At 40.5% G+C, this 25,799-nt stretch overlaps 3 protein-coding genes across 4 annotated transcripts in view; 1 reads left to right on the top strand and 2 right to left on the bottom strand.

The window, feature by feature from the left end:
- Positions 1 to 1,678: 1,678 nt before the first annotated feature.
- On the bottom strand, positions 1,679 to 9,594 carry FBXO4 (F-box protein 4). 2 transcript variants are annotated; one of them, XM_082783421.1, is made up of 7 exons: positions 9,025 to 9,594; positions 8,697 to 8,932; positions 6,861 to 7,081; positions 5,929 to 6,004; positions 5,253 to 5,431; positions 4,180 to 4,355; positions 1,679 to 3,323 (listed from the first exon to the last, which is right to left on the bottom strand). In XM_082783421.1, exons 1-7 carry the CDS (start codon positions 9,457 to 9,459, stop codon positions 3,234 to 3,236), a joined length of 1,413 nt encoding a protein of 470 aa, XP_082639547.1. In that variant the 5' UTR covers positions 9,460 to 9,594; the 3' UTR covers positions 1,679 to 3,233. The 2 variants fall into 2 exon arrangements, with proteins under 2 accessions (XP_082639547.1, XP_082639548.1); XM_082783422.1 differs by having other exon boundaries at positions 9,034 to 9,594.
- A 1,063-nt stretch (positions 9,595 to 10,657) lies between these two features.
- On the bottom strand, positions 10,658 to 12,891 carry RIMOC1 (RAB7A interacting MON1-CCZ1 complex subunit 1; the record flags this gene model as incomplete). Its single annotated transcript, XM_082783427.1, has 6 exons — positions 10,658 to 10,908; positions 11,021 to 11,135; positions 11,342 to 11,473; positions 11,858 to 12,004; positions 12,404 to 12,510; positions 12,786 to 12,891. 6 exons carry the CDS (start codon positions 12,889 to 12,891, stop codon positions 10,829 to 10,831), a joined length of 687 nt encoding a protein of 228 aa, XP_082639553.1. The 3' UTR covers positions 10,658 to 10,828.
- Positions 12,892 to 24,942: 12,051 nt separating this feature from the next.
- The window catches only part of OXCT1 (3-oxoacid CoA-transferase 1), an 88,679-nt gene continuing 87,822 nt past the window's right edge, over positions 24,943 to 25,799 (top strand). Inside the window, exon 1 of the mRNA XM_082784344.1 lies at positions 24,943 to 25,498. Coding sequence (XP_082640470.1) covers positions 25,418 to 25,498 — 81 coding nt within the window. The 5' untranslated portion in view covers positions 24,943 to 25,417. The remainder of the gene's footprint in view (positions 25,499 to 25,799) is intronic.

The following is a 25,799-nucleotide window of genomic DNA, read 5'->3' as shown; positions in this document are numbered from 1 at the left end:
GCAAACATCTGACCTGAGATTTAAGCACAAGCTCAAACTCTAGCATCGCCTTGTCTAATTGGCCCAAGAATATAATTTCTTCACTCTTCTACATAACAAGGATATCTTATCCAGAACCACTCTTGCTAAAATGGCATGAAAGACACACTAAATCACTGGCTTAAGCTTCAACCACCTCTCAAAGATGCCAGATTTCCATGCATCCTCCTGACTGCAACTTGCTTTAATCAGAATCCTTCCGTACAAATTGGTGTCAATACCCACCGGACTGAAAGCAGGGGCATCAAATTCCCTCTCTATAACCCTTTGAAAATCACGCTGATTGTTCTCACAGGCTTTTCTATAACTGCCTGTATCTGAGGAAAGTCAGAGGGACGGGACCCCTTGAAGCAGCTTTGCCGCAGGTGCGAGGTGCGGACCGGCAGTGCCATCCAGCGGGACGCGGTGGGGTTGCGGGGAGCAGAAGGTCCCCGCCGGGGCGCTCGGCACCGCTCGAGAAGAAGCCGAGAGACGCCAACCCGGTCCTGGGGCACCACCGGTGTCCTGTGGACTCGGCAGGTTCCTTCACTCCACCTTCTTTGGAGTAGACAGCAAGCGTTCCTGTTATTCTCGATTTCAAAGACTATGAAAACCAGCGCCCCCACGGCCACTTCCTTTTTTTTTTTTTTTTTTTTTTTTTTTTTTTTTTTTTTTTTGCTGGGGGAAAGCTGCTCAGAGGAGGGCCCATTAACAGATCTATCATAAATTAGATTTACTGTCAGTTTATTCTTTTGCTTTTATTTTGTGAACGCTTTTTAAATAAGCATCCTGTGTCAGTGGACAGGAAAATGATTCTCTTTCTAGCAGTGTTAGAATCCTTCTTCTCTGGGAGAACAGGATCTCTGGGAAACAAATTGCTGAGTTTTATTTCTCACAATCTCATCACAGTCATAATTGCTGCTATCGATACAAATGTAAAAACCATATTAAAAACAAACCAACAACAAATTAAAAGCTTGTTTTAAAATAAATTTTAGTGACGTTCAAATATTCAATATCCAACTACTTTTATCCAAACCTAATTGCCTTATCATGCTTCTAAATTCACCAGGCTCAGGAATTTAAATAGTGTATTTTCTAGGTGAAATACAAAAGCCACTTCTAAATGACATCGGCAGTGCCTCTCTGCAATACTTATTTGGCGTATGAATTCTCAACAGGCTGATTGCTTATTTCATGGCATATCTGCCTGCACCCAAGCCGTTGATTTGCAAAGCACACACTCCACTCATCATCTTCCTTAGTCGTATTGATCTGCCACCGACTGCACTATCATGCAGGCTGCCCCCCCAGCTCTTGGGATTCCAATGATGCAGCTGCACGGACTGCCAATTTCCATGGTTCCAAGGCTGTGCCCTTAAAAATCTCAAGATATTCTAAGTTAATGTAAAATATGTCCCCCCGGTTATGATAAACTGTATTCCCTACGTTATCTTGACCTTTTAAAATGACAATAAATTAACATCTATTAATTAAACATTTAATAACATTAGTCACTGATGAAAGCAATGCTGCAATTATAGTTATCTGTTCTGGCAGCATGACTGCAGACAGTGCATGTTTGTGTGTTTGCAGACGGGGGGAGAGCTTAACACAGAGAAAGACTGGAAATACTTTTTAAAAAATAATTTATTCCATATGAAGAAGGCAGAATAAAGATCTTGCATAAACAATCATTTGTAATAGCTAACACAGGTTTCTGCATTCAATTCTCCTTAACATAGACAGATAACAACAGAATTATTATAACTAGCAGGAAGGTCACAATCACCCAGTCACAAAGTGTCAATTTTTTTCTCCTATTGTTCATGTTTTGCATACTATTTTAAAGCACAGAGTACACATATTATATTAAATTCAGGATAATAAACACAGTTAGCATAGTATTGCTTGTCACAGATCCTCCCTTAGAACATCTCCTGATATGAAGTCAGACAAAAAGCCTAGAAAACTGTTAATCCTGTATAAAGATGAACAAAATAAGATTACAATTCCTATCTCTGTATTAGTTCATTAAACAAACAAACGTAGACTTCTCAAATGGAATGTTTCTGAAGTAGCTGTGTTAAACATCAAACGTGTATACCAGAATGAAGGTAGTTGCAAGCTGGATGTGCACCATGTGCAACATTTATCTATGTAACAACAAAAAACTGTTTTTGAGACTATGGCACTTTCATGTAGCAAACAAAAGAAAAAAACAAAACAAAATAAAACAAATACATGCATAGGCAAAAAAAAAAAAAAAAAAAAAAAAGCCAAGGGAATTTTCTGAACATTCATCCAATTATTAAAAAATATTAAAAAGGTGGAAGAATAGGAGCAGAACTATGCCAAAATACACCAATATGAAAATGACATTTTGGATCTAAAATGTTGTCTACTTTTTATAAAAATATTTACAGCTCTGTAGAAAATTTCAAGCCCAATACTTCACATCTGCAAATGGCCACAATTATCTGAGTAAACAATAGGTCCTGGAGATCTACGTATTTGATAAATCTTTTGAAATACTAGTAACTCCATTTTACATTCACTCATGGCAACGGGTATGTCAGTTCAAATTAATAATTTCACTGCAGCAGAAAGCAGATGTTGAAGGGTTTCTGTAGTCAATTGATAAACAAGATCACAACCAAGAAATAACTGATTCATGCAAGGTATTTTGCTTGTTTGCTTGTGCGAGTTTTGGTTGGGGCTGTCAATTACGCCTCAAGCACTATTTCTTGTCAAGGTCTTGTGGTTTCTGAAGAAAAAATAGACAAAAAGGAAAATCTACACTTCTGAAAGAGATACTGTCTTTCTGTCAATCTACTACAAAAGATGATGAGTTAGGAGCATAATACAATGCACAGTGTATTTTCTTTGGTTAGGAACTGTCATTGTCGAGACATCCACTGAATGTATTTACTAAATGTGTGATGCGTGCCATACAGCTGCATTGATAAACTAACCTAGTTCGGTATATTTACAGATGAGATTAGATTATCAGATATACTGAGAAGAGATTGCACCTTAAAGGCCTCATTTTAAAAGAAAGAAAACTAACTATGTTAATTATTTATGTGCAGTGAAATGTATGCAGGTTTGTCTTTTAAATCTCCTTTCTGATGCGTCTGTGTCAGGACAAGATTCTCAATTCATCTAACTGCCAAACACCAAAGTCTCTATACAGTAAACCAAAGCAAGTTCCATTATTGCGTATTTTTACAATCTGCTTCCTCTAAGAGCCATTCGATTCCACTTAGCAATCCAGTTAAAGTTGCAGCTACAGTATCTTGCACCTGTAAAAATAAAAAATGAAAAATAAAAAGTTAATGTATTACAAATAACAGGCAACGTAACAATATTTTAGTAGCACTGCTTGTCTATCTTTGAAGTCAAAAACACTCCTCAAATCTAAATTTTCACCACTGGCTTCTATATCCCTTAAACAGGGTTCCTGAGAGTATGGTACAAAACAAAAACACTAAGGTTTACAGAATGAAGTATAAGACCCATTAAAAAAAGCCTTGCATTGATATCCAGGTGAATTTTATCTTAATCACTCCATTGGCTATTCTAGACAATTTTCTTTACAGATGAGAAGCCACTTGCAAATTCTTCTCATAACTCTTACAGGAAAATTGTCACCGACTTTAGAATTCAAGGCATTACTACTTCTCAGATTTTGTAATGTATTTTAAAGCATCTATTAGAAATGGTATACTTTTAAAGCTTGTGAACGTTTTCTTTAATGAAAACAAAGGAATTATCTCAAATTGGGATTTGATCAGCTGGTCAAGAGGTGATTCTCCCACTATATTTAGCATTGGCACAACCTCACCATGAATATTGGTTGCAGTTGTGGTCTCCACCACATAAACAGGGTGTTCAGGTCCTTGAATACATCCAGAGGAGAGAAACCCCCTTCAAGACCCTTCCTTACCTTGTGGCTCCAGCTGAAGTTTCTTCTGTGTACCTAGGCAAGCCACTTACCACTTACAGGACCAGAGAAATTAAATTATTCATTTAAGTGGAGTGCTCATATAATACTAGTGTTGAAAGCTTGCTTAGGTGGGTACAGTTCAGGAACTACAAATTACTTAAATTACATTTAAGCCACATGGAAATGGAAAATAAAGGTTAAAAAGCAAGTACCATCCAGGGCTGATTTAGCAGATTTAGTTGCAACTGATGTGCCACATAAACACAAGGAATTCTTTTCACATCTTCTTGAGAGATGCAAGACAGAACTAGCAGAGGTCTGTTCGGAGGTCCAAGGGTTGGATCAATCATTGCCAAAATATGAGCCAGTTCCTCCTGACGATCATGTTCTAAGAAACAATTTGCAAGTATTACATATATGCAAATCCCAATAAGAACAATTTTTTTTTTGTCTTAAATATTTTTCAAATATTTAAGATCTCAGAGGTGAGGCAACACAGAACTAGAAGGGGTATAGGCAAATTATCTCATTCTGCTTAATTCAAGGCCAGATCATCTGTCTTCATGTCACACTTAGCTGTTATTTAAAGATCTTCAGAGATTTCCACAGATGGGCTATTCCAGTCCTTAATGACAGAGTATTTTCTAGGTACCTCTAACTCCAAAACAACAACAAATCACTAAAATATACTGACACTCTGTACAGCCAGCAGCCCTTCCCTAATGACTGTATTTTTCGTTTTAGTATATCCCCTCGCATTTTTTACCCTCTTCTTTCCTGAGCTAGACCTTTCCATCCATTTAAAACTAATGAATATAAAGAAAATTAACATGATAGTTGTTTGGATTATTCTTATTATAGGACTGTCCTGATTTGAGCTAATTGCATCTTTTTCTGCACTCTTTCTGGTGGAGGCTCTCTTTCCAGGCCATTATACCCCTAGCACCATTCCAGGCTGCTTCTCCTAGCCACCCCCAACGATTTTTTATTCAGGTTGGTTTAGTTTTGCTTTTTTAAAATCCAAAATCACTTCCCAGATCTAGCGTAGAGAGCAGACATATAAGTACCAGCCATAACTGAAAGAATGGGCTATAACATCTCACAGGGAGGTAACAGACTACTTAGACAAGCGACCTCTTGGACCGGGTAAGAAATGAAGAAACAGCACTAATGAAGTTGATTTTGAAATAATCAGAACATGAATGTTGATGTATTCTATATTCTGCATAAATCTTTTGTGACATGCCAACCTTTCATAAAATATGAGTAAAGAGAAAAACCTTACTTTTATGAGCTTCTGCATTAGCAACATAAATGAATCCATCAACTACTTCGCACACCTTTTTAACTTGAGCTATTACATTGTAGTGCACAGCTTGCTGATTTCCTACTACACTGTTTTCTTGGTAGAACATCTTATTCACAACAGCAGCTTGCTCCTCCCTTGCTCTCTTTCTTTCCACACTGCAAGGTATTAAAATATTTCAATAGTCAGATTAATTAAATAGAAAATGCAAAAACAGGATCTAGGCAGCATAGCACAGGGGCAGGAAAATAGTTTAAGCCAGCATAAGTTTCATTCCTCACACTTTTTTTTTTTCTAGTGTATGTATTCAGATAGCTAGCAATTTGCAAGAACTCGTGAAAATACACTCCAGGATGAGTTTATACAGTGTTTCAAATGGGAATTAATCAGGTTATCAAGATAGACAAGAGCACCTGCTATGTCTTTGTCGTATACATTTGTTATGTATATGATTTGAAAAATAAAGTTATTACTTCCATGTGAAAATTCATAGCTTGAAGAAAGGAAGGCAAAGACTGAAGGTATGTATTGAAGCTTCAGTTTATAAGGAATATCCATGCATATGAACACAGGCATAAAAAACACATCACAAAACTGTAAGGAGAAATATGAAAGAACAGAGAAACTGTCCTTTTTTGTGCAGAACAAATCTTACCTGGTGGTTGAATACAATGTCAGAATATTGAATTTTTGATTGTTATTAAACTGAAAACTGACTCCTGATCCAATTCCTACATGGGAAAAGAATGAGTATATGAGGTTACAAATACTTAGTCACTGGATATGACTAAGTGGTAGGCTGAAAATCCCAGTGGTGCTACACAATGGACATATCCAAACTTAGGTGTTGCTGTTAAGGGTAGCATATACATTATTTCACGCTGAAATTTTATACATGCTCTAAATTTGTAACACGGACTATTAATTTAATTAAAATAAATAGAACTGAATTAAAACAAGGAGGTATTTGCATGTTGTTTTTTTTTGGTTTGTTTTGGTTTTGGTTTGTTTTGTTTTGTTTTTTATATATTTAGATTAGAACCTAGAAACCTAGGTCATAGGGGAGTTAGATTTGCCTCTATTAGCCTAAATCAGCACAGAAAATGTTCTGCATTTACAACAGGCTGCATTAACAATGATACAAAACAAAAAAAAGATGACAATTCTAAGAAGTTCTATTTTCACACTTCCTGTAAATACAAAGTAACCATTACAATTGTACTGTGCTTAAAGGATATAAAGTAATGTACATTTTTGTCTGGTTTGGATTTAAGCGGAATTTAGGATTTAAAACAGAAGTAAAAAGAGCAAAATCTTGATATGGTACTGTACAAATTAAATCATTACATTTACTGCAGCTACAACATGATCACAATGTTTATTGCATTTATCGTTTTGTACAAATACAAAGGGTGATTTTTTTTATTTTTTTAAAACTATGCTATTGATTTTCAAGGGGAGTATTTATTAAAAAGCATCATTTTTGTTTTCCATTTCTCCCCAATGTTTTTGTGTTTAAAGATTTATTTAAGATTTAAATAAGAATTAAAAACAAAACAATACAAACAACACCACCACCATCATTACCATGAATTCGTCTTTGAGGTAGGCCAGCCACTAGCAGAATTTCTGGGCATGTCATCATCTTTCGCACTAAAGAGTTATCCAGCTCTTCCAAACCTGGCCCAAACATTGCAAAGCGAGGTTCTGCCTGAGTGACCAGTGACTGCAAAAAGGAAGTTACAGCCCCGTACCGGGGACGGCTTGATTTCCAGCTTCTTCTGCTCTGAGGACAGCTTTTTTTGTATCTGTAAAATAGACCCAAACTAGAAATTAAACACAAAATACAGAATAGGTAAAAATCAACGTTTACTCAGGTCCCACACTTCTCATGCATTATTACTGGTACAACTCAAGCACAGGTGAAAAATGACCGAAATAATCAGTTTTGAACTTCAGCAACGGGTTAAAGCAGACAAAAGAATTAGTCCTTCCAAATTCCAAATGCGGTCTTGTTGGACCTTTAACGTACTTCCATGGGATGGAATATTTAGTTTAAAAAAAAAAAAAAGTAAAATTAGAAACTCTCCCAGCCTCACTGCACACACAGCATTGGTAGGATAAAATCAAAGCTGTTGTGTTGCAAACAGCATAAAAAAATAGGAAAATTCTGAGTGCACTTCCAACCTTCATTAAACTGCCTCTGTGTTTACTAATTGTTCACTCCACCTGGAAAGGACCATTTCCTATTGAGGAACAGAGAACACGTTATGGAAGTAGACAAGCTGTTGTCTGCAGCCTTATGCATTCATTTGATGGAGAAGCTGGAAGGCATGAAATGACTTTTGTAATCACAGGGAAAGAAGTAACAGTGATGGAAGAGACAGACTTCCTGGAGAAGCAGGTCAATTTTTGCTTTGTTGGTCACTGCACTGTGATGCTGGACAAATCACTTCAAGAAAATATTAAATGTGTGCTTCACTTAAGATCAGCAACAATGTCAAGTGCTCACAGACACAATGAAAATCAGTGACAGGTGATTTCCAATATGTGATGCTCTGAAGTACTTGGACCTGAAGACATTTAAATGCAGTGCTCAAAATCTATGATATTTTGCACTTCATGTTCAAAACACCTCTTTCTCAAAACACCTCTTTCCCAGCTGTAAAATGGGGATGAAGGGCACAGAGACCACAGGATTCAGTGCACTTTTTGTGAAGCAAGTTTCATGAAATCATCTTTGGAAAACGTAACTGCAAATTAATTAACTTTGACTGCAAATTAATTAAAAAAAAATTGAATGAGTTTTAAAAAACACAAACACCGCAGAATAATCTGCTTCTCTTGGAGGACTTTTCAATCACCCAATCATCATATTATGAGTGTTGCTGTGCTTTTCAGCTACACTGGTTGAAATTACAGGCTCTGTCTTATTGCCACTAACCATTAGAGCTAAAGCAGTATTAGTACTTATTCAGCACACATTCAAAAAGTACATTTTATTTTTTACTAGGTCTTCCAGATAAGATATAAAACAAAGCCAACAATCATTCCACTCGCTGTATTTTAAACACTTTTTAGTTCTTTTATTAAAACAATACATTATTTTTCATTGCACTGAGAGTGAAGAGCATTTTCATCAGGATCAGTGGTGAACACCGCTTCTCCAGTGCAAGATATTTCATGGCACAGTAGGCAGTTTACAAAAGGCTTTGATTTTTTTTTCGTAACATCTTACATTCCTGTTGAATTCCAAGGAGAAATACAGGGCCAAACCGTTGCAGAGCAGGAAATTAAATTTCTAAAATAAGGGGCAGGTTTGGGAACCCATCGAAATTTGAGCAGTGGCTTTCAGTTTTCTGCAGTAAATATGAAGCCTGGCTGTGGGCTGTAAATTGTGCAAGAGAACACTGAGGCACTTACATTGCCATGTAGTCATACAGCGTGTTATCGCTGACTTCTGAGAAGGCTTTATTAAAAATCTCCACATCCGGGAGCGACTTCCAGTCAACGGAGGTCCAGAAGGGGAGATCCCGCAGCAGAAAGTACCTCCAGAGCAGCGGGTCCTGCACGGCCGCCCGCCAGTAGCAGCTCGTGCTCCCCAGGTGGCACAGGTCTTGCGGCGAGAGGAAGGACATGATGTTCAGCTGCACGTCGATCTGAAAACACCGACACCGGCGCATCAACCCCGGTAGCCCGCATGGCTGCGATAAGGAAGAGGAGGAGGACAGGACAGCGGGTCCGAGCTCACCGGCAGCACCTGCAGGGCGCTCGCTTCCTCAGCCTCCCCTTCCCCTTCTCCGCCCGGGGGGGCCGGCGGTGAGGCGGCCTCAGCCCGCTCCCTCAGCCCCCGCGCCCAGCGCTCCTTCAGGCCCCGCAGGCGGCCCCGCACGGCGGCCTCCAGCCCGCCCCGCTCCGCCGGGCCGCTGCCCGCCGCCATCCCAACCCCGCTCCGCACCGCCGCGGCACCGGGCGAGGAGGAGGAGGAGAAGGAGGAGGAGGAAGAGGAGGAGGAGGAGGCGCCGCTGCGGCCGTCCCCCGGCCACGCAGGCGGAGCCCCCGCGGCTGGCGTGGAGGGGGAGGCTGAGAGCACGGCGAGCTCGTTTATTTCTTGGTCCCGAGGTAACACAGCATTTGCTTGGCGCTGCTGGTGCTCCAGCCCTGGCCGTGCAAAGGTCCCTCGCATACAGACACATACTTCGTCAGCATGCTTTTGCCCAGTTCTCGGAAATCCAGGGGTGCGCTGTGCGATCTGCAGCCCGGGCCGCTGTCGGGCGCTGGGTCTGGGGTCTCCAGGCTTTCCTGCTCGCCCTCGCCACAGAGTTTCAGTCCCCAGTAGCACATTTCTCCACTGTACACCATCGCCAGTAAGTGAGTGTCACTAAATATACCTGCAGAAATAATTCGTATCAAGCTCTTTATTCTTCTGCTGTGACCAAGTATGCAGCTTGTTGACTACATCCTTTTCTTAGAAACACAGCAAAAAATTAAAAAAAATGGTACAGACAACATAAGCCTATTAAAGAGGTACACCAAAGAGCAATTTTCTGCCACCGTATGACCGATGATGCCCACAGGACAACCTGGACTGAGGTCTTGCTCATTGCTCCACCTATTTTGCCCTTCCATAATACTAAAATATTTAAGGACTAATATATATTATTTATTTATATGTATATGCAATATAAAATATAAATAATATAAAAATGTAATATAGATAGGTAAGATAAAAAATGTTTGCCTATTTCTCTTAGACATCTTCAGTATTTCTGAATCCATTAAGTGCACGTATGACCATGTATTAGAATTGACCACATGAGAATACCTCTGTGCCTCCCACAGTTTAAGCCTACTAGAAAATAGCTTTTTGAACATCATCTTAACTCAGGTTAAGCAGCAACAGCTTTTGTATTTGAATAGGAAACACATTAAGTGTCCATGGTCATTCAAAGCAAAGAAATCCTACTGAATGAATGTACAAAATCAGTTACTGAATTTGTTCAGTCAATGTAGAGCTGAACTAGAGCAATCCCACTTTTGGATGAAATTAAACAAGATGTTTTGCTGCCCCCGTGAGCATTTGTTGCACAGAACCAAAGTAGAAGTAGTTTTGATAAGGTATAATGTGAACATCCCATTTGTATCACCAGCTGTTTTACTTTGGAAATCCTCTCCTGCTCCACCACCATACCAGCACCACTGATGTAGTCTCAGATGCTCACATAATTGCACTACAGTAATGTAACTTACATGAAGCTACAGTGGATGAGAGAGAAAGTTTCCCAACTCTAACCATCTTTGGTTATACTTTCTACATGGGTGAAGTCAACAATTCATCATATCTTCTTTTTTCTTCTAGATCTAAACAGGGACATTAACATGGAAACATTTTGTGCCCTCTGTAATTGTGTTTGTGCTTTCGACATTTGTCCACTGACAACTGTATGGTTATAAACCACAAACACTGTGCACACAGTGTATAAAGCCTCAGTTCACTTTTCTTCAGTGCACTCAAAAATACAGAGAAAATGAATGTTACCAACTCCTAAAATCCATTACTCAGAAGAAGTTATAGGGGATGAGGAGGGAATCAGGAAAGCATGCCTGCTTCTTATGTCTGCTAGTTTTTGATTTGCTGTAAAAAGATAGTTTTGAATACAAATGAAGTCAAATGACAAAAATACACAATAAAGCATTTCAGAAAGTGGAGTAGTTATTGGGGGCGGGGGTTGTGCTTTTTTGTTTACCTTCACTGAGTAATCTAGCTGTGTCTTTATCCTGAAGTGAGTCATCTTCATTTATTCGAAGAGGGCATCTAAAGCTAAGCATCTTCATCAAGTAACGAACTCCATCATTAAGACACTGAACGCAGTTACAAAATGAGGAAAAAAAACTTTTAGGTAAATTCTACTTAACTTAATGATAGCCAGAAATATTTCCAGACATGAATTCCCCCAAACCTTATTTAAAATTAAAAAAATGTATTTTAAAAGAAAAAAAGAGTCACACTTTAAAACTGTATTTATGGACATTCACATACTTGTAGCACTTTATAAACTCTCCTTTACCTTTTTAAATATGGCAACGTTTTCTTGTAGCCATTCACTCCTTTCTTTTACTGTATGACAATACATGTAAAGCAGGGCTCCTCTTCTCCAGTAAAGACATTCTACCAGCTCTGTACCAAGGATGTTAATAGGCTGGAATAAAATCCAACAAACTGTGCTAAGCAAAAAGTAAACCATCTACACTACTCATACACACACACACACAGTGTCATATTAAGCCTCCAGCCTTAGAGACTGTACTTAACAGCAGAGGTCACAAACACAGACCTCATACTTCAGATTTGTATTGCCAAAAGCTTCTGTAATCATGAAACATTAGAAAAAATGAGTGTACAACATGTTCTTTGAAAAGTTATTTTGAGTTGTATTTAAATAGTAATCCCTAAGACATTATTTGTTTTCCAAATATCTTAAACTTTGTCCATTAAAAATGCAAATACTGCTATCCTATCCGATTTTAGATTTTTGATTTTTAAATAATATTTAATTCTCTCACTGAGTAACACTAGTACTCACATCTTCATTTATGCTGCATTCTGTCACTAGATCTTCTGGTTCTGACAGAACACTAGTAAGTTCTTTAACTTTTTCCAAAGAAGTTTGCTCTGGAAAATCTTCATCCACAAGCTGGCTTTCCTCAAAATATGTAATGTCTAAAACAGCCTACGGAAACAAAAAGATATAAAATGCAATACTACTACCTGCAGACTAATCAGATGGTAGCGTGCAGTAACATATACGTTTGAGTTTATGAAGTATTACAATTTTATAGTAATTTCAGCACTTAATTTACAAAAGTAACAACCTCAAGGTATTGTAAGGGTGTTGATGGTGAACATAAACTCATAACCCTTTCTGTCTTCATGGTATCAGTACAATTACTATCAACTTTAACTTCTCTTCTACTCCAGACAAAAGCAGCGCTGTACTTCATAGATGTTCTGTAATTACCACAGGAGTAACAGAAATCCCTCTCTGTTACACCCTCTCTCATACACCAAACCTTCTCCTATACACAGCGGATGTATTTAAACGGAGCTCTGAACGCTTTGAAGGCGCTACCTGTGTATAAAGCTGCAAAAGCTTGGAAGGGTGTGTGTTCTCGCTCCCTTCACCACAGAGTGCCTCCAGTTTCTCCAGAGCAGCAGAGCCCTTTGCGAGGAAGGTACCTGAGGGAAGAACACAACGCTCCCTTAGCGCTGACAGCCTCCCACCGACAGCCCTGCTTCCTCCTCTTTTCCATTATGTTTCACCCCCTTGGTAACAGCAGCAGAACAAAGCACCAAAACCGCCCCGCTGCCACAAGCCCCGACCGGACCGGACACCCTTGGTGCCCGTCTCCTCCTCAGGCACACCCCGGGGGCGAGCCCCCCTCACGGGGGACCACCAGGACGACCACCGCCACCATCCCGCCACCGCCTCGCTCCCTACCGCCGCCCCTCACCGTCGCCTCCCGCTCCCCTCGGCGCCTCCAGACGCCGGCCCAGCGCCGCCAGGCGCCGCCGCAGCCCCGGCACCGGCCCCGTGCCCCCCACCCCCTCGGCCGCCATCATCCCCGCCGCCGCCGCCGCCATGGCCTCGGCCGTGCCCGCGCCCGGCACCACGTGACGCGCGGCGGCCATGTCGGGGCGGGGCGGCCCCGCTGCCGGCTCCGCGGAGGCGCGCGGCTCCTGCGCGTGCGCGCTAGCGGCGGGGCCGCTGCTTCCCGTCAGGGGACGGGAGCCGTTAGTGGCGGTTGGTGACGTTACGGTTGAGCATTTTTACTTTTTTTTTTTTTTTTTTTTTTTTTTTAGGTTTCAGTTTGCCGTCCAACTTAACAGCAGCTCTCCTCCTGACCTCCGGAGATGGGCAGCTGTCGTGTTGTGAATCGCTGTCAATCGTCTGTTGCTTTTTATATTCAATAAACGCAGCAATGTTTGATCTCAGTACGTTGTTTCTCTAGCTCTTAACTGTTTCTCTTTCTGGAAAAACTAATGCATCAGCGCTCATGTGAGCACTGCGCTCATGCAGTGCTGGATTTTATTTTAAACATTTTAAGAGTGACTGGAGACATTTTCCCCTTCTAGCTCGCAATCTCTTCCCAAGTTAGTTACTATGTTAGTGCTTATCTCCCACAGGGGTGCGCTAAAAAGCTGCCTGCAATTTACTGTGCTTGTGAACTCGTAGTGGAAACCTGCCTACATAGAGACACCAGTGGTTTTGCTGTTGCCTGTGCTATGTGCATTATGTAAGAGTTATCAAACAGATCAAATACAATGAAAAAGTAAAACCAAAAAGCCAAAAATACCTGCTTCCAGAAATGGTTTGGTTTTATTTTATTTTATTTTATTTTTAGGAGAAATCCTTTAATATTTTTTGTGCATACTGTTATTTACTCCTGCATAGTCCACATCCAAGCACAATTTTTTCATCTAAAGAACCTTTTTTAAAGAGCCTTAATAGTGAAAGTATTAAGGTAAATAATTGCGTCATTCCTGAGAGTCAAGGAGATACTGCTTCATGTTTAAAATGAAATGCAATACTTGCCACGTTGACAGCCTGGGGACTGAAAAATGGCTGCATGTCATTAAGTTCCCTTCTGCTGCCCCAGATTCTCTGCTTCCGTGGTCCTGCCTTCAATTCTTTGTTTCAACATCCAGTTATGATTTATATTGCTTTCCTCGTGGCTTTCTTTACAACTTGGCAAGCGGGTGAGCTCTTAATAGTGGAGGAGATGTCAGGTAGTCTTTCAAGATGTGCCTCGTGGAGAAACAAACAAACAAACAAACCTGTAATGGTTGTGTGTTGACTCATTCGATGAAGGAAGTGGTATGGTTCTTCAGCCTGTGCTTGGGCACTGCTGCTTATTTTATCTGTATCTTGTTTTAGCTGTATCTGTTCTGAAAGAAAGCTAAATGTATATGCAGTGACTTCTGCCCAGAAACAGTTACACATTGTTTCTTTACTTTTGTGTCTGGATTTGACCTTTCTCAGCAGTGGTTTAGCTGGAAGAGAGGTGTTTCTGTTAATACCAAGCTGGCAAAGTAGAAAGCTGCTAGAAATGAAGAGAAGAAAAAGAAGAAAAACAAACACTGGAGACACACACTTCTGAGGAAAAGAGTACCCCAAAGTTCTTTAGTGTTATAATCTATTTATTTTTCTCCCAACCTGGTTTTGCCATTGATGCAGTCTGTGAGTGGAAGCTATAATGTCTTTCAAGCATTTCGCTTGTTCTGTACCCTGTTGGGAAGAAGCTTATAAACACAGAGGGTGTCAAGAGTTCTGGGCAAACACCCGTGGAGCTGGGAAGAGAGGGCTGGGCTGAGCCTGGTTGGGATGTTGCTGCCGTGCTGCTATGGACAAGCTCAAACCTCTGCTTGGGCTCAGCCTTGCTCCTGGCCAGGGTGGCCTCTGAGCAGCTCCAGCATCCGTCTCTTCTCCAAGCTGCATTCCCTCTGGCACTAGACTCCTAAGATGTGTGTTGCAGCTTGTAGAGCTACTGTACTAATCTTCGCCACACACCCTGCAGAGCTCTTTGTTCATAAGACAGATAAAAGAATATGCCTGATTTTTTGAGAGAGCAATGATGTCAATATGCCTGATACTTTGTTTTTGCTTAGAACCTCCTGGGATAAAAGCCCTGACAAATGTTTGGAAGATAATGTCCTGGTTTTGGGTTTGCTACCTCTCTCTATTATTGTCAGGGCTGGGAAGTCTTAAAATCTAATTTCTCCAAGCTTCCCACAAAGAAAGTTGCATCCCATATTTTTTGGAAAATTTTCCATGTTTAAGAAGAATGCTCTTCCAAGATGACTCTTAACATACATTTTTTTTTTGAAGCAAAAAACATTTTACTGTGTAGAGCTACTTTAAGGAATCGTTGCAGTATGGTTAAACAGTCTTAGTTAAAGATATTTAAGTGGGGTTTGCAATAATTTGCTGCTTAGCATCTCCATTTTTAAAGCTGCTGTTACTACTAAGGGAGGACATGTGGTGTTGGCCATTTAAAAACAGTTTCTGCTCTTAAATTGATAGAAGCACAATAGGTAAATTGAGAAATATCACAGTGTGTGAACAGTTTAGGTTGACAGAAGCAGGAGACCTGTTACTATTTCATTCTTCAGAGCCAAGCAAATGGCATTGCCACAACTGTCCTGTCATTTGGGTTTTATATATAAATATGTGTGTGTGTGTGTGCAAGTACATATGCAAAGTGTCAATGTACATGCATGAAACACATGTTTAAACATTGGTTTTGTGCAGTATCTGTAGAATTACGTAAGTAATAAATATAGCTATGATTTTTGTTTTGCAAATTTGTAGCTCCAAAATATACACTACCATCTGTTTAAATTCGGTATGTTGCATTATTATTATTATTAGCTACAGTAGAGTCTACAGCTGCTTTTCTTCCAAACCACATTCTTTTCAATCCTTCTGAGATTTGTGTGTAAATGTGCATGCTGTTAGAGAAACAGACTATCTGTAACCTAGTTACCAGTAAGGAATTATTTTTGTCCTGTGGTATTCCACCAGCACTCCTAACTATCATGATAAACATGGCTGGGAAACAGGGCTTGCCTGAAATCTCTGAATATGTGAAAATTTTGAACACATTAGAACAACTAAGGTCTTGAATATACAAAATATACTTTGCTTTAGTGACCTTCTTATTTCTGGAGGTTAGGGAAACAATAGTTAGACACAAGTGCATTTTTCCTCTCTATGTTTAGTGTTACCCAAACTAGAATTTAAAGAGAGGAACTGGAATACCATGGAGGCAGGAAAATATTAGCTTTAATTAAAAATACAGACTTCTCTATGGAAAACAGCTTTGTGCAGCAATGAATGGTATATTTTTATCATTACCAGCAGTCTCAAGAACTTTGCAGTTTTGCAGACTGTGCAAATTTTCTCGAACTGTGGCACATAAGTGGGGTGATAAAGAAATCATGCTAATTCTTGGAGAAAATATCCTGAGAGGAACTTTTTGGATTAAGTGAACTGTATATTTTGATTATGTGGTGTTCTGATCTCTAGAAAGAACATTGGAAGAAAGAGGCTTTCCTTTCATTAAATTTGTTGCCTGACCTAACGTTACTAAATCTGGTGATGAAGACAGCATTGGGTTACTTATGATTTGCTTTGGTTATAAACTAACTCTTCATGTGAAGGAGAATAAAAATAAAAAATAATAAAAAATAATTTAAAAAAAGTGTGAGGGAATGAAAGCAATTTACAAAATTTTAAAAAAATAATAATAAAAAAAAGAAAAGATAAAGTTGCACAGACTGGATTGAACCTGATCAAACAAGCTACCAGACACTACTCCTTATCCAGCAATTCCTAGCAGTTTTAAAGTCTGTGGTCAACATTTGGCTTTGAAATGAAGACTGAACACAACATGGATATTAATATAGATGTGCTTGGCTGATTTCAGTTTGCAGCAGCATGCTTCAAGTCCTGTAGAATCTAGAAAGGTTTATAATACAGTATTTGGTAAGTATCTTAGAATGACAGTAAATTACCATGACTTCAAGGATAAATCTATGCTTTTATTTTACCTGGTAAATTACTGAAGCTTGCTGTATATTTGTAAAATGTTAGGTAGGAATGGCAAATTTTCAAGAACAAGGAAATGAGAAGTGACTAACTTTTTTTTTTCTTTTTTTTTTTCCTTTTTTTTTTTTTTTTAAGTATATATATATATATATATTTAGGTTACAAACTTTACAACATACAAAAGCACAATAACCCAAATTAGGGACAAATACCATTTTACTTGTTGTCAGTGTAAATTCAGGATTTATGTGTGTGGTGGATATTAGATTGATTTATCTGTCTTATAAAGGGTGCTCTTCTAGTAAGCTGTGCTTCCAGTAACTAAGAGGCATTCTATAAAAAATAATCCAATGTACTTGCTCTTTCTACTAATTTGTATCAATGATATTTACTCACACTTATCTGCTATGGGGCTGAATAATACAAGTTTGCTCAAAATGTATTACTTGAGGTCAGTCTTGGTTTATTTATATGAGCATATTTGTAGCACATGAGCTTCATGACTTTGTTTGTCTAAAAATATCTATAAGAAAGCTTCTCAATATTGTAGTACTGCTTTTCAAATGTCTTTCTGATTCACAAAGGGTGGTGTGTGCTTTTGCTCTGTTTTATAGAGTGACGTTAGAAGTACCAGGGAAGGTGAGCAAAACTGGAATTTAATCAGAACAGTGCTAAAAGAGTGGAAAGTAGTTACCAAAAATTTCCTCCATACTTCTGTGGAATTAAACTCTATGAAAATGATTTCCAGAGTTCAAAGTCATAATGGATAATGTCATGTAATCGATTTAGGAACTATCAAATTAAGTCAGCCCTCTTAAAATGAGGCTATATATTCAGTCTGAAATACATTCAAGATAGAGCATTTGATATTCATATTGATGATGCCAAATGTGAAACTGGGCATAAGGGTGATCTGTAATGGAGTTGTACTTTGTTCGATGGATGTGAAATAATTAATTCCGGAGACGCACGTGACTGCCAACTATTCATAGCCTCCGTAGGTGTGTCATATTTTTCTTGTCTAACCTTGCATGACTGTTCTTTGTTCTACCTGCTTCCAGTCTGTTCATATTTTGGGTGGTGCACTGACAAAACAAAAAACACCTGCTTTCATATGATGTGGTCACCTGCGTGTGGGACAACATGGTACCTGACCTGCATTTAAGTTTAAGTAGGCTCAGAAAATATAAGATGATCTAGCAGTCTGATTATTGGTTGTTAGGAAGTGGCACGTGCTGAACTTTGAAGTTGGAACTGCTCTCTGGAATGATCTCCCTGGAAAAGGAGAACGTTAGAGCCTGACAAATAGGGATGGTTTCTTGCAGCTGAAGACAGAATTTAAGTAGCTTTTTAAACAGCTTTTCCATTATATGGTTAATGATCAAAGAGCTGTGTGTACTGTGGACAGCTTCATCATTCTGCCTGGCATATCTAATTTATGGGTTCCTGTAGGTGTCAGGCTAGGAGAATTTGCTTACAGTAAACTTCACCCCAGCCTCCAACTGTTACAGATTACTACATTTGTAGTTCAGGGTATTATTTCACAGTTGACCTTTAGCTAACATAGAAATAAGGATATTTGGTCAAAAAAAAAAAAAAAAAGTGTCCCTACTCACATCCCTACTTGCATGTTCCCACCACTTCATTGTATTAATCTAAGAGTCACATAATGGTTTGGTGTGTGAGGTTGGCTAGCTTATCTGACTAAATGTTGCCTTTATTTATTTTCCCTACAGACTGAGTATCAAGCTTATCTGTGTGGCTGTAAGCTGCATAACTGGCAATTCTGATGACTGTCCCCCAGACAGAGACTAACTTCCTTTTGAGAGTGTTATGTGAAACTTACCTTTGGAGAACCTAAGTCAGTCGTGTAGTAAAGTTTTGTTCCACTGTAAGAGGCTTTATACCGTTAATTCCTTTGGATCATAGCAAAATTAAATCTACTAACTGGGATTTTATATTAATCATTGTAGTATTTAGTAATAAAGCTTTCCTGGTTATTTTGGGGCTGCTGGAGGGGGGGGGAATTCTGAAATGGGGTGGAGAAGAAGAAACATGCACTTGATAAACTTTTAAACAAGGCAGAGGTGTCATGCCTTATTTCGGCAAGCATTTCTTTTGGAAGAGTGCTAGTTTAAACAGCTGCTCTGCTTTCTTGCTCCTTCTGTCCACTCTTTTTAGGCTGCCTTGTAGGTTGTGCTCATGCAGTAGTGCATGATGGACATGGCTGGGAAGCTCGTCTGTGTTCAAAGCCTCCCCCCCCATTTTCTGGGCTACACTGAGTGTTCACACACGCATGTGCTTGCTTTACCTGGAAGAGTGACTGCTGGTACAACCTCTTGGACCTATGATTAACCAAATGCCAAATCTTTCAAACCCATAAGAAAATAAATGCAAGCATACTGATTTTGAAGACCAGTTCTTGTCATAGGTAGCTCTTTCATTATGGCGCACAACTGTTGGAGTGGCAAGCCATGATAACAGTGATCAAGGTTTTATTCTGTGTGGTATATAGGAAATATAAGATTACTATCCCATCATAGGTTTTCTGATTCCTGTTGTGGATAGCTTTCAAGTTGAATGAAACTCTGGAAGTGCTTGCTTAAAGATTTTAACACTTTAAATACACTACAAACAAGAAGCACAACATTATTTATTGGATGAACAATTGAGAGTCAAGTGAATTATATATCCTAAAGGCCTGTTAATGTCTTATGGGAATCTGAGGCTCTTCTTGCCATTCCCATAGCAATAACTTTCAGTTCAGTATGCCCAGTTACTGTGGTTACTTAAAGACCTCTGTGCCAAGCTTGGTACAGATGTAGCACCTAATTGAGGCCTTATAGTTTTACATGAGGACAGCCGTTGTTGTTGGAGGAAGATAAACGTCAAACTGCTCACTCTGCCTGTCTGAGAGTTCAGCGGGATGCCACAGGGTGTCTCCACTGTCCTCAATCCACTTCAGGCTTTAAATGGGGATGTTGCATAGCACTGATGTCAGTCTCGAATGAAAAACTGTACAAACCCCCTACAGCAGAGTAGTGAAGTCCCTGTGAACTATTGCAGTATGGCTTCAGGCTGGCATCTGGAGAGAGAAAAAAAAAAAAGTCCGGACCTTTGAAAAGCTGTTTGGAGCTGGTCAAATTAAGAGCAAGAGGCCTGAGAGCTTCTCAACAAATATCTGTGTGCTTGCAAATGCAGGAAACTTACCTGCTGTTTAGGTTTAACAGGCATCTAGCTCCCTTTTTGTGTCTATTTGTGGGACTGTATCTAAAAACAGACTGTTATATTTTGCCAAAACCAGGGAAGAGCTGAAGGAAATCCCCAAATTTTATGACTAAACAATTCTAAAAGGCCTTTTAAAAAGTTGGATGAGTGAATAGTAAGGCTTATTTTTAAATCACCTGATAAAGAACTTATAATAATATTTTCAGATATTGCCATCTATCCCATGTGTAAGATTAGTTGCCTTCCTAGTTCTTCTGTTCATTTGATTGAGACTAAGAAATGAAATCTAACAAGAAATGACTGTCACATTTTCCTTTTGCATGTTCAGATCATGCTTCCCATGGAGAATATTGACCAAGCTATTGATGGACTGCTCCACTGTACAGGGAAGGTCTGCGCTGCAGAGAGTTGTTCTTCCAGCAGCTGAATTAGGCAAAGCAATGCAGATGAAAATATATTGGCACCTGGTTTTGTCAGATCATGCAGGGAGCTGGCTCCCTAGAGAGTGGATGATAAAATCATTATGTGGGCTTGGACTGTGTGTGTGGATTTGCATGCCAGACTCCTGTAGCCAAGAACTGGTGCTTGACACTTAAGCACCACACCCACGAAATGGATGTCAAAGTCCAAGTTTCACCTGTAACTCTGTTTTCCTCTTTGAAATTTGCAGTCTAGGCTTGTTGCTTTTCTCCATTTCCAGCTCCACTGGCTGTCCTGTAGTCTCATGGTGCAGGACTAGATGCACTGAGTTTGAAGGTGTGTGATTTGTTTACTGCATACCATGTTTGCAAATGTGGTTCTGTGTTAGAATCACAGAATGGTTTGGGTTGGAAGGGACCTTAAAGGCCATTCAGTTCCACCCCCCCGATATAGGAAGGGACACCTCCCATCAGATCAGGTTGCTCAAAGCCCCATCCAGCCTGGCCTTGAACACCTCCAGGGATGGGGCACCCACAGCTTCTCTGGGCAGCCTGTGCCAGTGCCTCACCACCCACATAGGAAAGAATTTCTTCCTTGTATTTGATCTAAATCTACCCTTTTTCTATTTAAAAACGTCCCCCCTTGTCCTATCACTGTATCCCCTGAGAAAGAGTCCCTTCCCCAGCTTTCCTGTAGGCCCCCTTTAAGTACTGGAAGGCAGCTGTAAGGTCTCCCCAGAGCCTTCTCTTCTCCAAGTTGAACAACCCTAGATTCCTTATCATGTTAATGTTTTATACTTCTTTCTATCATTTACGTATCAAATACAAGGAAACTATTTCATCAATAGTAGTTCAATAAAGTCTTCCTGGGCTCTGAGTTTTAAATGCGTACTGTTTGCTTACAAGGTTTGCTTGAGCATACCCCATGCAGCTTATTAATGTAACGTTGAGTTGCAGAATCTGGAAAAGCCTGTTACAGTAGTGCTAACAACATGTGCTGACACGCAGAGTGTCAGCTGCTCAGGATTCCTGTTTCCAATTTGTTTCTGTAGCCCCTTATGCTGTGTTTACCTTTAACCCTCAACAACAATAGGATTGGAGTGTAAAATAACCCCATTCTTTCTGCTTGGCCAAAGGGGAAAAAAAGGACTTTATTGTTCTGTTACACTCTTGCAGCAAAAGCTTCTTCTCAAAAATGAAGAGTGAGCAATTAAAAATAGCATTTACTGAATAAGGATTTAAACCATCCTCCTTAAATATTGATAAACAAACATATGCCACTTCTGCAGAGGATGTCTGCCAATATCTGCTGAATTAACCTTTTTTTTTTTTTTTTTTTTTTTTTTTTTTTTTTTTTCTCTTTTCTTCTGTAAAGGAATGATAAATCACTTATCCCCTTTCCTGAACTAGGAGACATACTGTCAGTCACTGTTGAAGGTTAATATGCTTAACTAATTAAGACAGTGTTGATAACAATTACTAAATATGCATTACTAAAACATGAATAGAAGTGCCAAGGATCATGTTGAGTAATAGACTTTTGTTGTTGTTGCTGTTGTTTGTTTGTTTGTTTGTTTTTAATAAAAATGATCCCAATTTTAACTACTTATATCTTGTAAGTACTCCAGTGTTGAATGGAGGAGTAGCATTTCCAGTGATCAGAAGGATTGAAGTTCTTTATTTTTAAGACTATCATATTGCATTTGAATTTCCTTTTTGGTCCTAAGCTTTGGCCCCTCAAGAGAAAATGTTGGCAGAGTTAGTTGACAAAAGGATTCCTCAGCAGCTCCACAGGTTTTCCATCCACAGTCTTGGCACTGTGATTCTCTCACTTCCTTTAATTTCCATAACTCTTTAGAAGGTGGCTTTTTGTTTTCCAGTTGATTTTTGCCTTTGGTTTAATTTTATGCATGAACTTTCATTTGCTAACTCCCTACTAATTTTTATCATGTATAGTTTTCACTAAACCCTCAAGTGCCCATTTTACTTTGTAAAGAGTGTTTTTTTTTTGTTTGTTTTGTTTTTGTTTTTTTGTAATTATTTCTTTTCATTTGAACCTTATTAATAAGTTGAATATGTAAGTTCACATTGCTTACCAGTGTAATTATTGGTCAGGCAGGTGGCAGCCCTTTTGTCTTCCTCTAGGTAAATACATCTCCTGTAAATGCTATGAGTGTATCCTAAAGTTTTGAATGGTTTTGCACAGGAGCTTGCAGTTATTTTCATGTTCTTAGATGAAATTTATTTATAATTATCCAATGCTATTATGTAATTCTCAAAAGGTGTCTTCTTTTTATTCTTCCTCTAATTGCTTTTCCCTATGATATTCCCCTCTTGTAGGAAGATGGTGATGTTATAAAATTATCTTGTTGAAATTTTCTTTGACTTTCCATACGAAGGGATTTAGATTAATTTCACTATATCCAAAGATAAGTTTCTTGTGCTCTTGAATGATTAATGTAAAAAATACCCCAGTATTTCAAGTAAAAGTATTTAAACTCCAAACTCTTGTTTCAGAATTGGGAACTATTAATGCATTGGAGGTAAGTTCAGGTGTTCTATGTGTATTCTAGATGCTGCATAATTTAAAGAACATTCCTTTCTGCATGGTGCAGTGTGTGATTTTTTATGCATCAATAACTGTGGGGTTTTGTGAAATTTTAATGGATCTGAAAGAAAGTAATTTGCTAATTTTTAATTAGCTAAAATCTAGGTCAAGTACAAACATTACAGAACTTGTATAGAAGTTGCTCATTTCAGAGCTCTGGTTCTCCACCCTGTATAGATGGATGAAATATATAAAAAAAGTCTGCCTATTTGCTAACTTTGATAGCTTTTGCTGGAGTTGGGGAAATAAGTATTTCACTGTATTGTAGTGCTGACTTCATCTTAATATACTTGATAGTAGTATTACTAAGCTGGCTGTATAACGTTATACATGATGATTAACCTCCAAAATACATACCTACTGGCTTGTTTTTGGCACCAGGTGCTCAACACTCTCCCTCTACCCATTCATAAATGTAAAAGTGACAATAGTTTGACTTGCATGCTACCACTGGTACTTGGTTTACTTCATTGAACAAAATAAGATCAAACAAACTACAGTTATCTTTGATTATTTTGGAGACTTTGGCTATCTGGTTATAGTCCCTTGTGTGAAGAGCTCGAAATCATCTAAGAAATCAATACAAAGTAGATTACCTACCATCTTTTATAAACTACTCCAGAATAAATTATCTGCTCATTCAGCTACGTCTGGAACTTGCCAAAATAATATGCTTATGCTCAAAAATGTGCAGACCTTGCACAGTCTTTTTTGAATAAGTTGTTTTTATAAAATCTATAGCACCTCATAAGTAAAAGTTATATCCTCCTAAATTCCTAGTTCATTAACTACTTTATATAGACAGGATTATCAGCTTGGCATAATAGATGTTCCAAGGAGGTATTATTACTCATGCACTTTTACCTACTGCATGCAGTTAGCCCCCTTTCTCCAACCTATTGATAATACCCTCTTGGAATCTCCAATAGTCCAAAACCCACGTGAAACTAGCTGAGTATCTAACACCTTCTCAGAAGTGAACAGTTTGGCATGTTTGTAACTGCACATTGCTGGTTTAAAGGAAGGTACTTACTGAACTGAAGAGAACAAACATTTAGATGAATAAGTTTTGCAATACTTAAAGGAAAAAAAATCATGGAAGGAAAAATGACATTAAGTATTTACATGTCTATATGAAATTTATGTAGAACTGAGGTTCAGAAAAACAGTTCTGTAGAACTTGCCTGCAGATGTTTAGCCCTGAGAAAATACAGACCCAGCTGTTCCTGCAAGTTCATCAAGCCCCTGTAAATGGCAGCTTTTGCCACCTAGAAGTGCCCCAGACCTAGCTGTCTGGCTGAATCCAGTGGCCTGGGAAGGGGGGAGGATGCTAGTGCCCTGGAGCCCAGCAGGGACATGACCTTCACCACACACTTCGCTGGTGTCTGCAGGGTTTGTGTTATGGGACCTGTCACTACGGGTGTCCTTGAAAGCGTGTAGGGGGCACTTACACATCAGGGTGACACGGCTGTGCTCTGCTCGTGGACGCCAGAGGCCCGTGTGTGCGAGGCTGGACCAGCACTCTGAGCCAGAAGAAATGGATGTGCAGGGAACAGCCCTCTTTAAAAACTTGCCTCCTTTGTGTTAAATTACCCTGCCGCGCGTTTGCACAGCCATAGCTGAGGAGGACAAGGCTGGCAGCTGCGCTGGAAAGGAGAACAACGGCGGGGAGCGTGACCTCCCGTCATGTGCCGGGGGCATTTCTCCTCTCCTGCATCCCAGCCGCTGCTCGCATTCCTCTGCCAATCTTTGTTCCACCGGGCATCGCCGGCGCACGGGCTGATCCCCGGGGGTATTTTTAGGAAGCGTCAGGCACGGTGGAGGCGTGCTTTGAATTCTCCCCCTCGCAGCACGGCGAGGTGCCAGCGCTGAGAGGTGCACGCCATGTGACGGCCGCGGCCGGCGCGCGTCTATTCCAGTCACATTTTCCACACAAACAGCATCCGACGGGGGACCGCGGGGGGCCCGGCCAACCTTCAGGAGCCCCGTTGGCAGCCCACGCCCCGCTCACACCGCCTTATCGCCGCGGGGCCGGACCCTTCCTTCCCCCTTCCCTCCGCCGCCGGGCCCCGCCTCGGGCGCGGCCACGTCAGTGGGCGTCGGGGCCGAGCCCCTCGCCCTCCCCTGGCACGCCTGAGCCCACGGCAGCGCCTCTCCCGGCCGGGCCTCGCTCAGCCGGCGCCGGACAGTAGCACCAGCCGCCCCCTCCTCCTCCTCCTCATCTTCCTCCTCTTCTTCTTCTTCCTCCTCCTCCTCCTCCTCCTCCTCCTCCTCCAGAAGATGGCGGCGCACAGACTCCTCCTGCCGCCGCTCGCCCGCCGCATCCTCCTGCCCGCCGCGCGGACACGGGGCGCCGCCGAGGTGAGGGGCGGGACGGCCTCTGTCTGTCCGTCCGTCCGTCCGTCCGTCCGTATCACCCATCCATCCATCCGTCCATCCGTCCATCCGTCCGCGCTGACCTTGGCGGAGACGGGGAGAGGGGATGCGGGGCTCGGCCCCGCAGCGCGGCTCAGCCCCTGCCCGCTCCCCTCGCTTCCCCCTCCCGCCCCCCCCCGCCCCCGGTATCCCCTTCTGATCCCCTTCTGGGCGTATTTTTGGGGGACACAGCGCCTCACCTGCTGCCTCCTGCCGCACGTGTCGGCTGCCCCGCGTGTCTCCGCGG

This window comes from Aythya marila (genome assembly GCF_965140915.1).
Source record: "Aythya marila genome assembly, chromosome: Z".
Classification (NCBI taxonomy): domain Eukaryota; kingdom Metazoa; phylum Chordata; class Aves; order Anseriformes; family Anatidae; genus Aythya; species Aythya marila.
The sequence above is the reverse complement of the archived record's forward strand: the minus strand, read 5'-3'. Positions and strand labels throughout refer to the sequence as shown.

Excerpts from the sequence above, each read along its gene's own strand:
- FBXO4 (XM_082783421.1), bottom strand. The coding sequence starts at position 9,459 with ATGCGAGGGACCTTTGCACGGCCAGGGCTGGAGCACCAGCAGCGCCAA. Across the intron at positions 4,356-5,252 it reads TAATGCAGAAGCTCATAAAA|AACATGATCGTCAGGAGGAA; the intron begins GTAAGGTTTTTC and ends ATTGTTTCTTAG. Across the intron at positions 3,324-4,179 it reads TGCTAAATCAGCCCTGGATG|GTGCAAGATACTGTAGCTGC; the intron begins GTACTTGCTTTT and ends TTATTTTTACAG.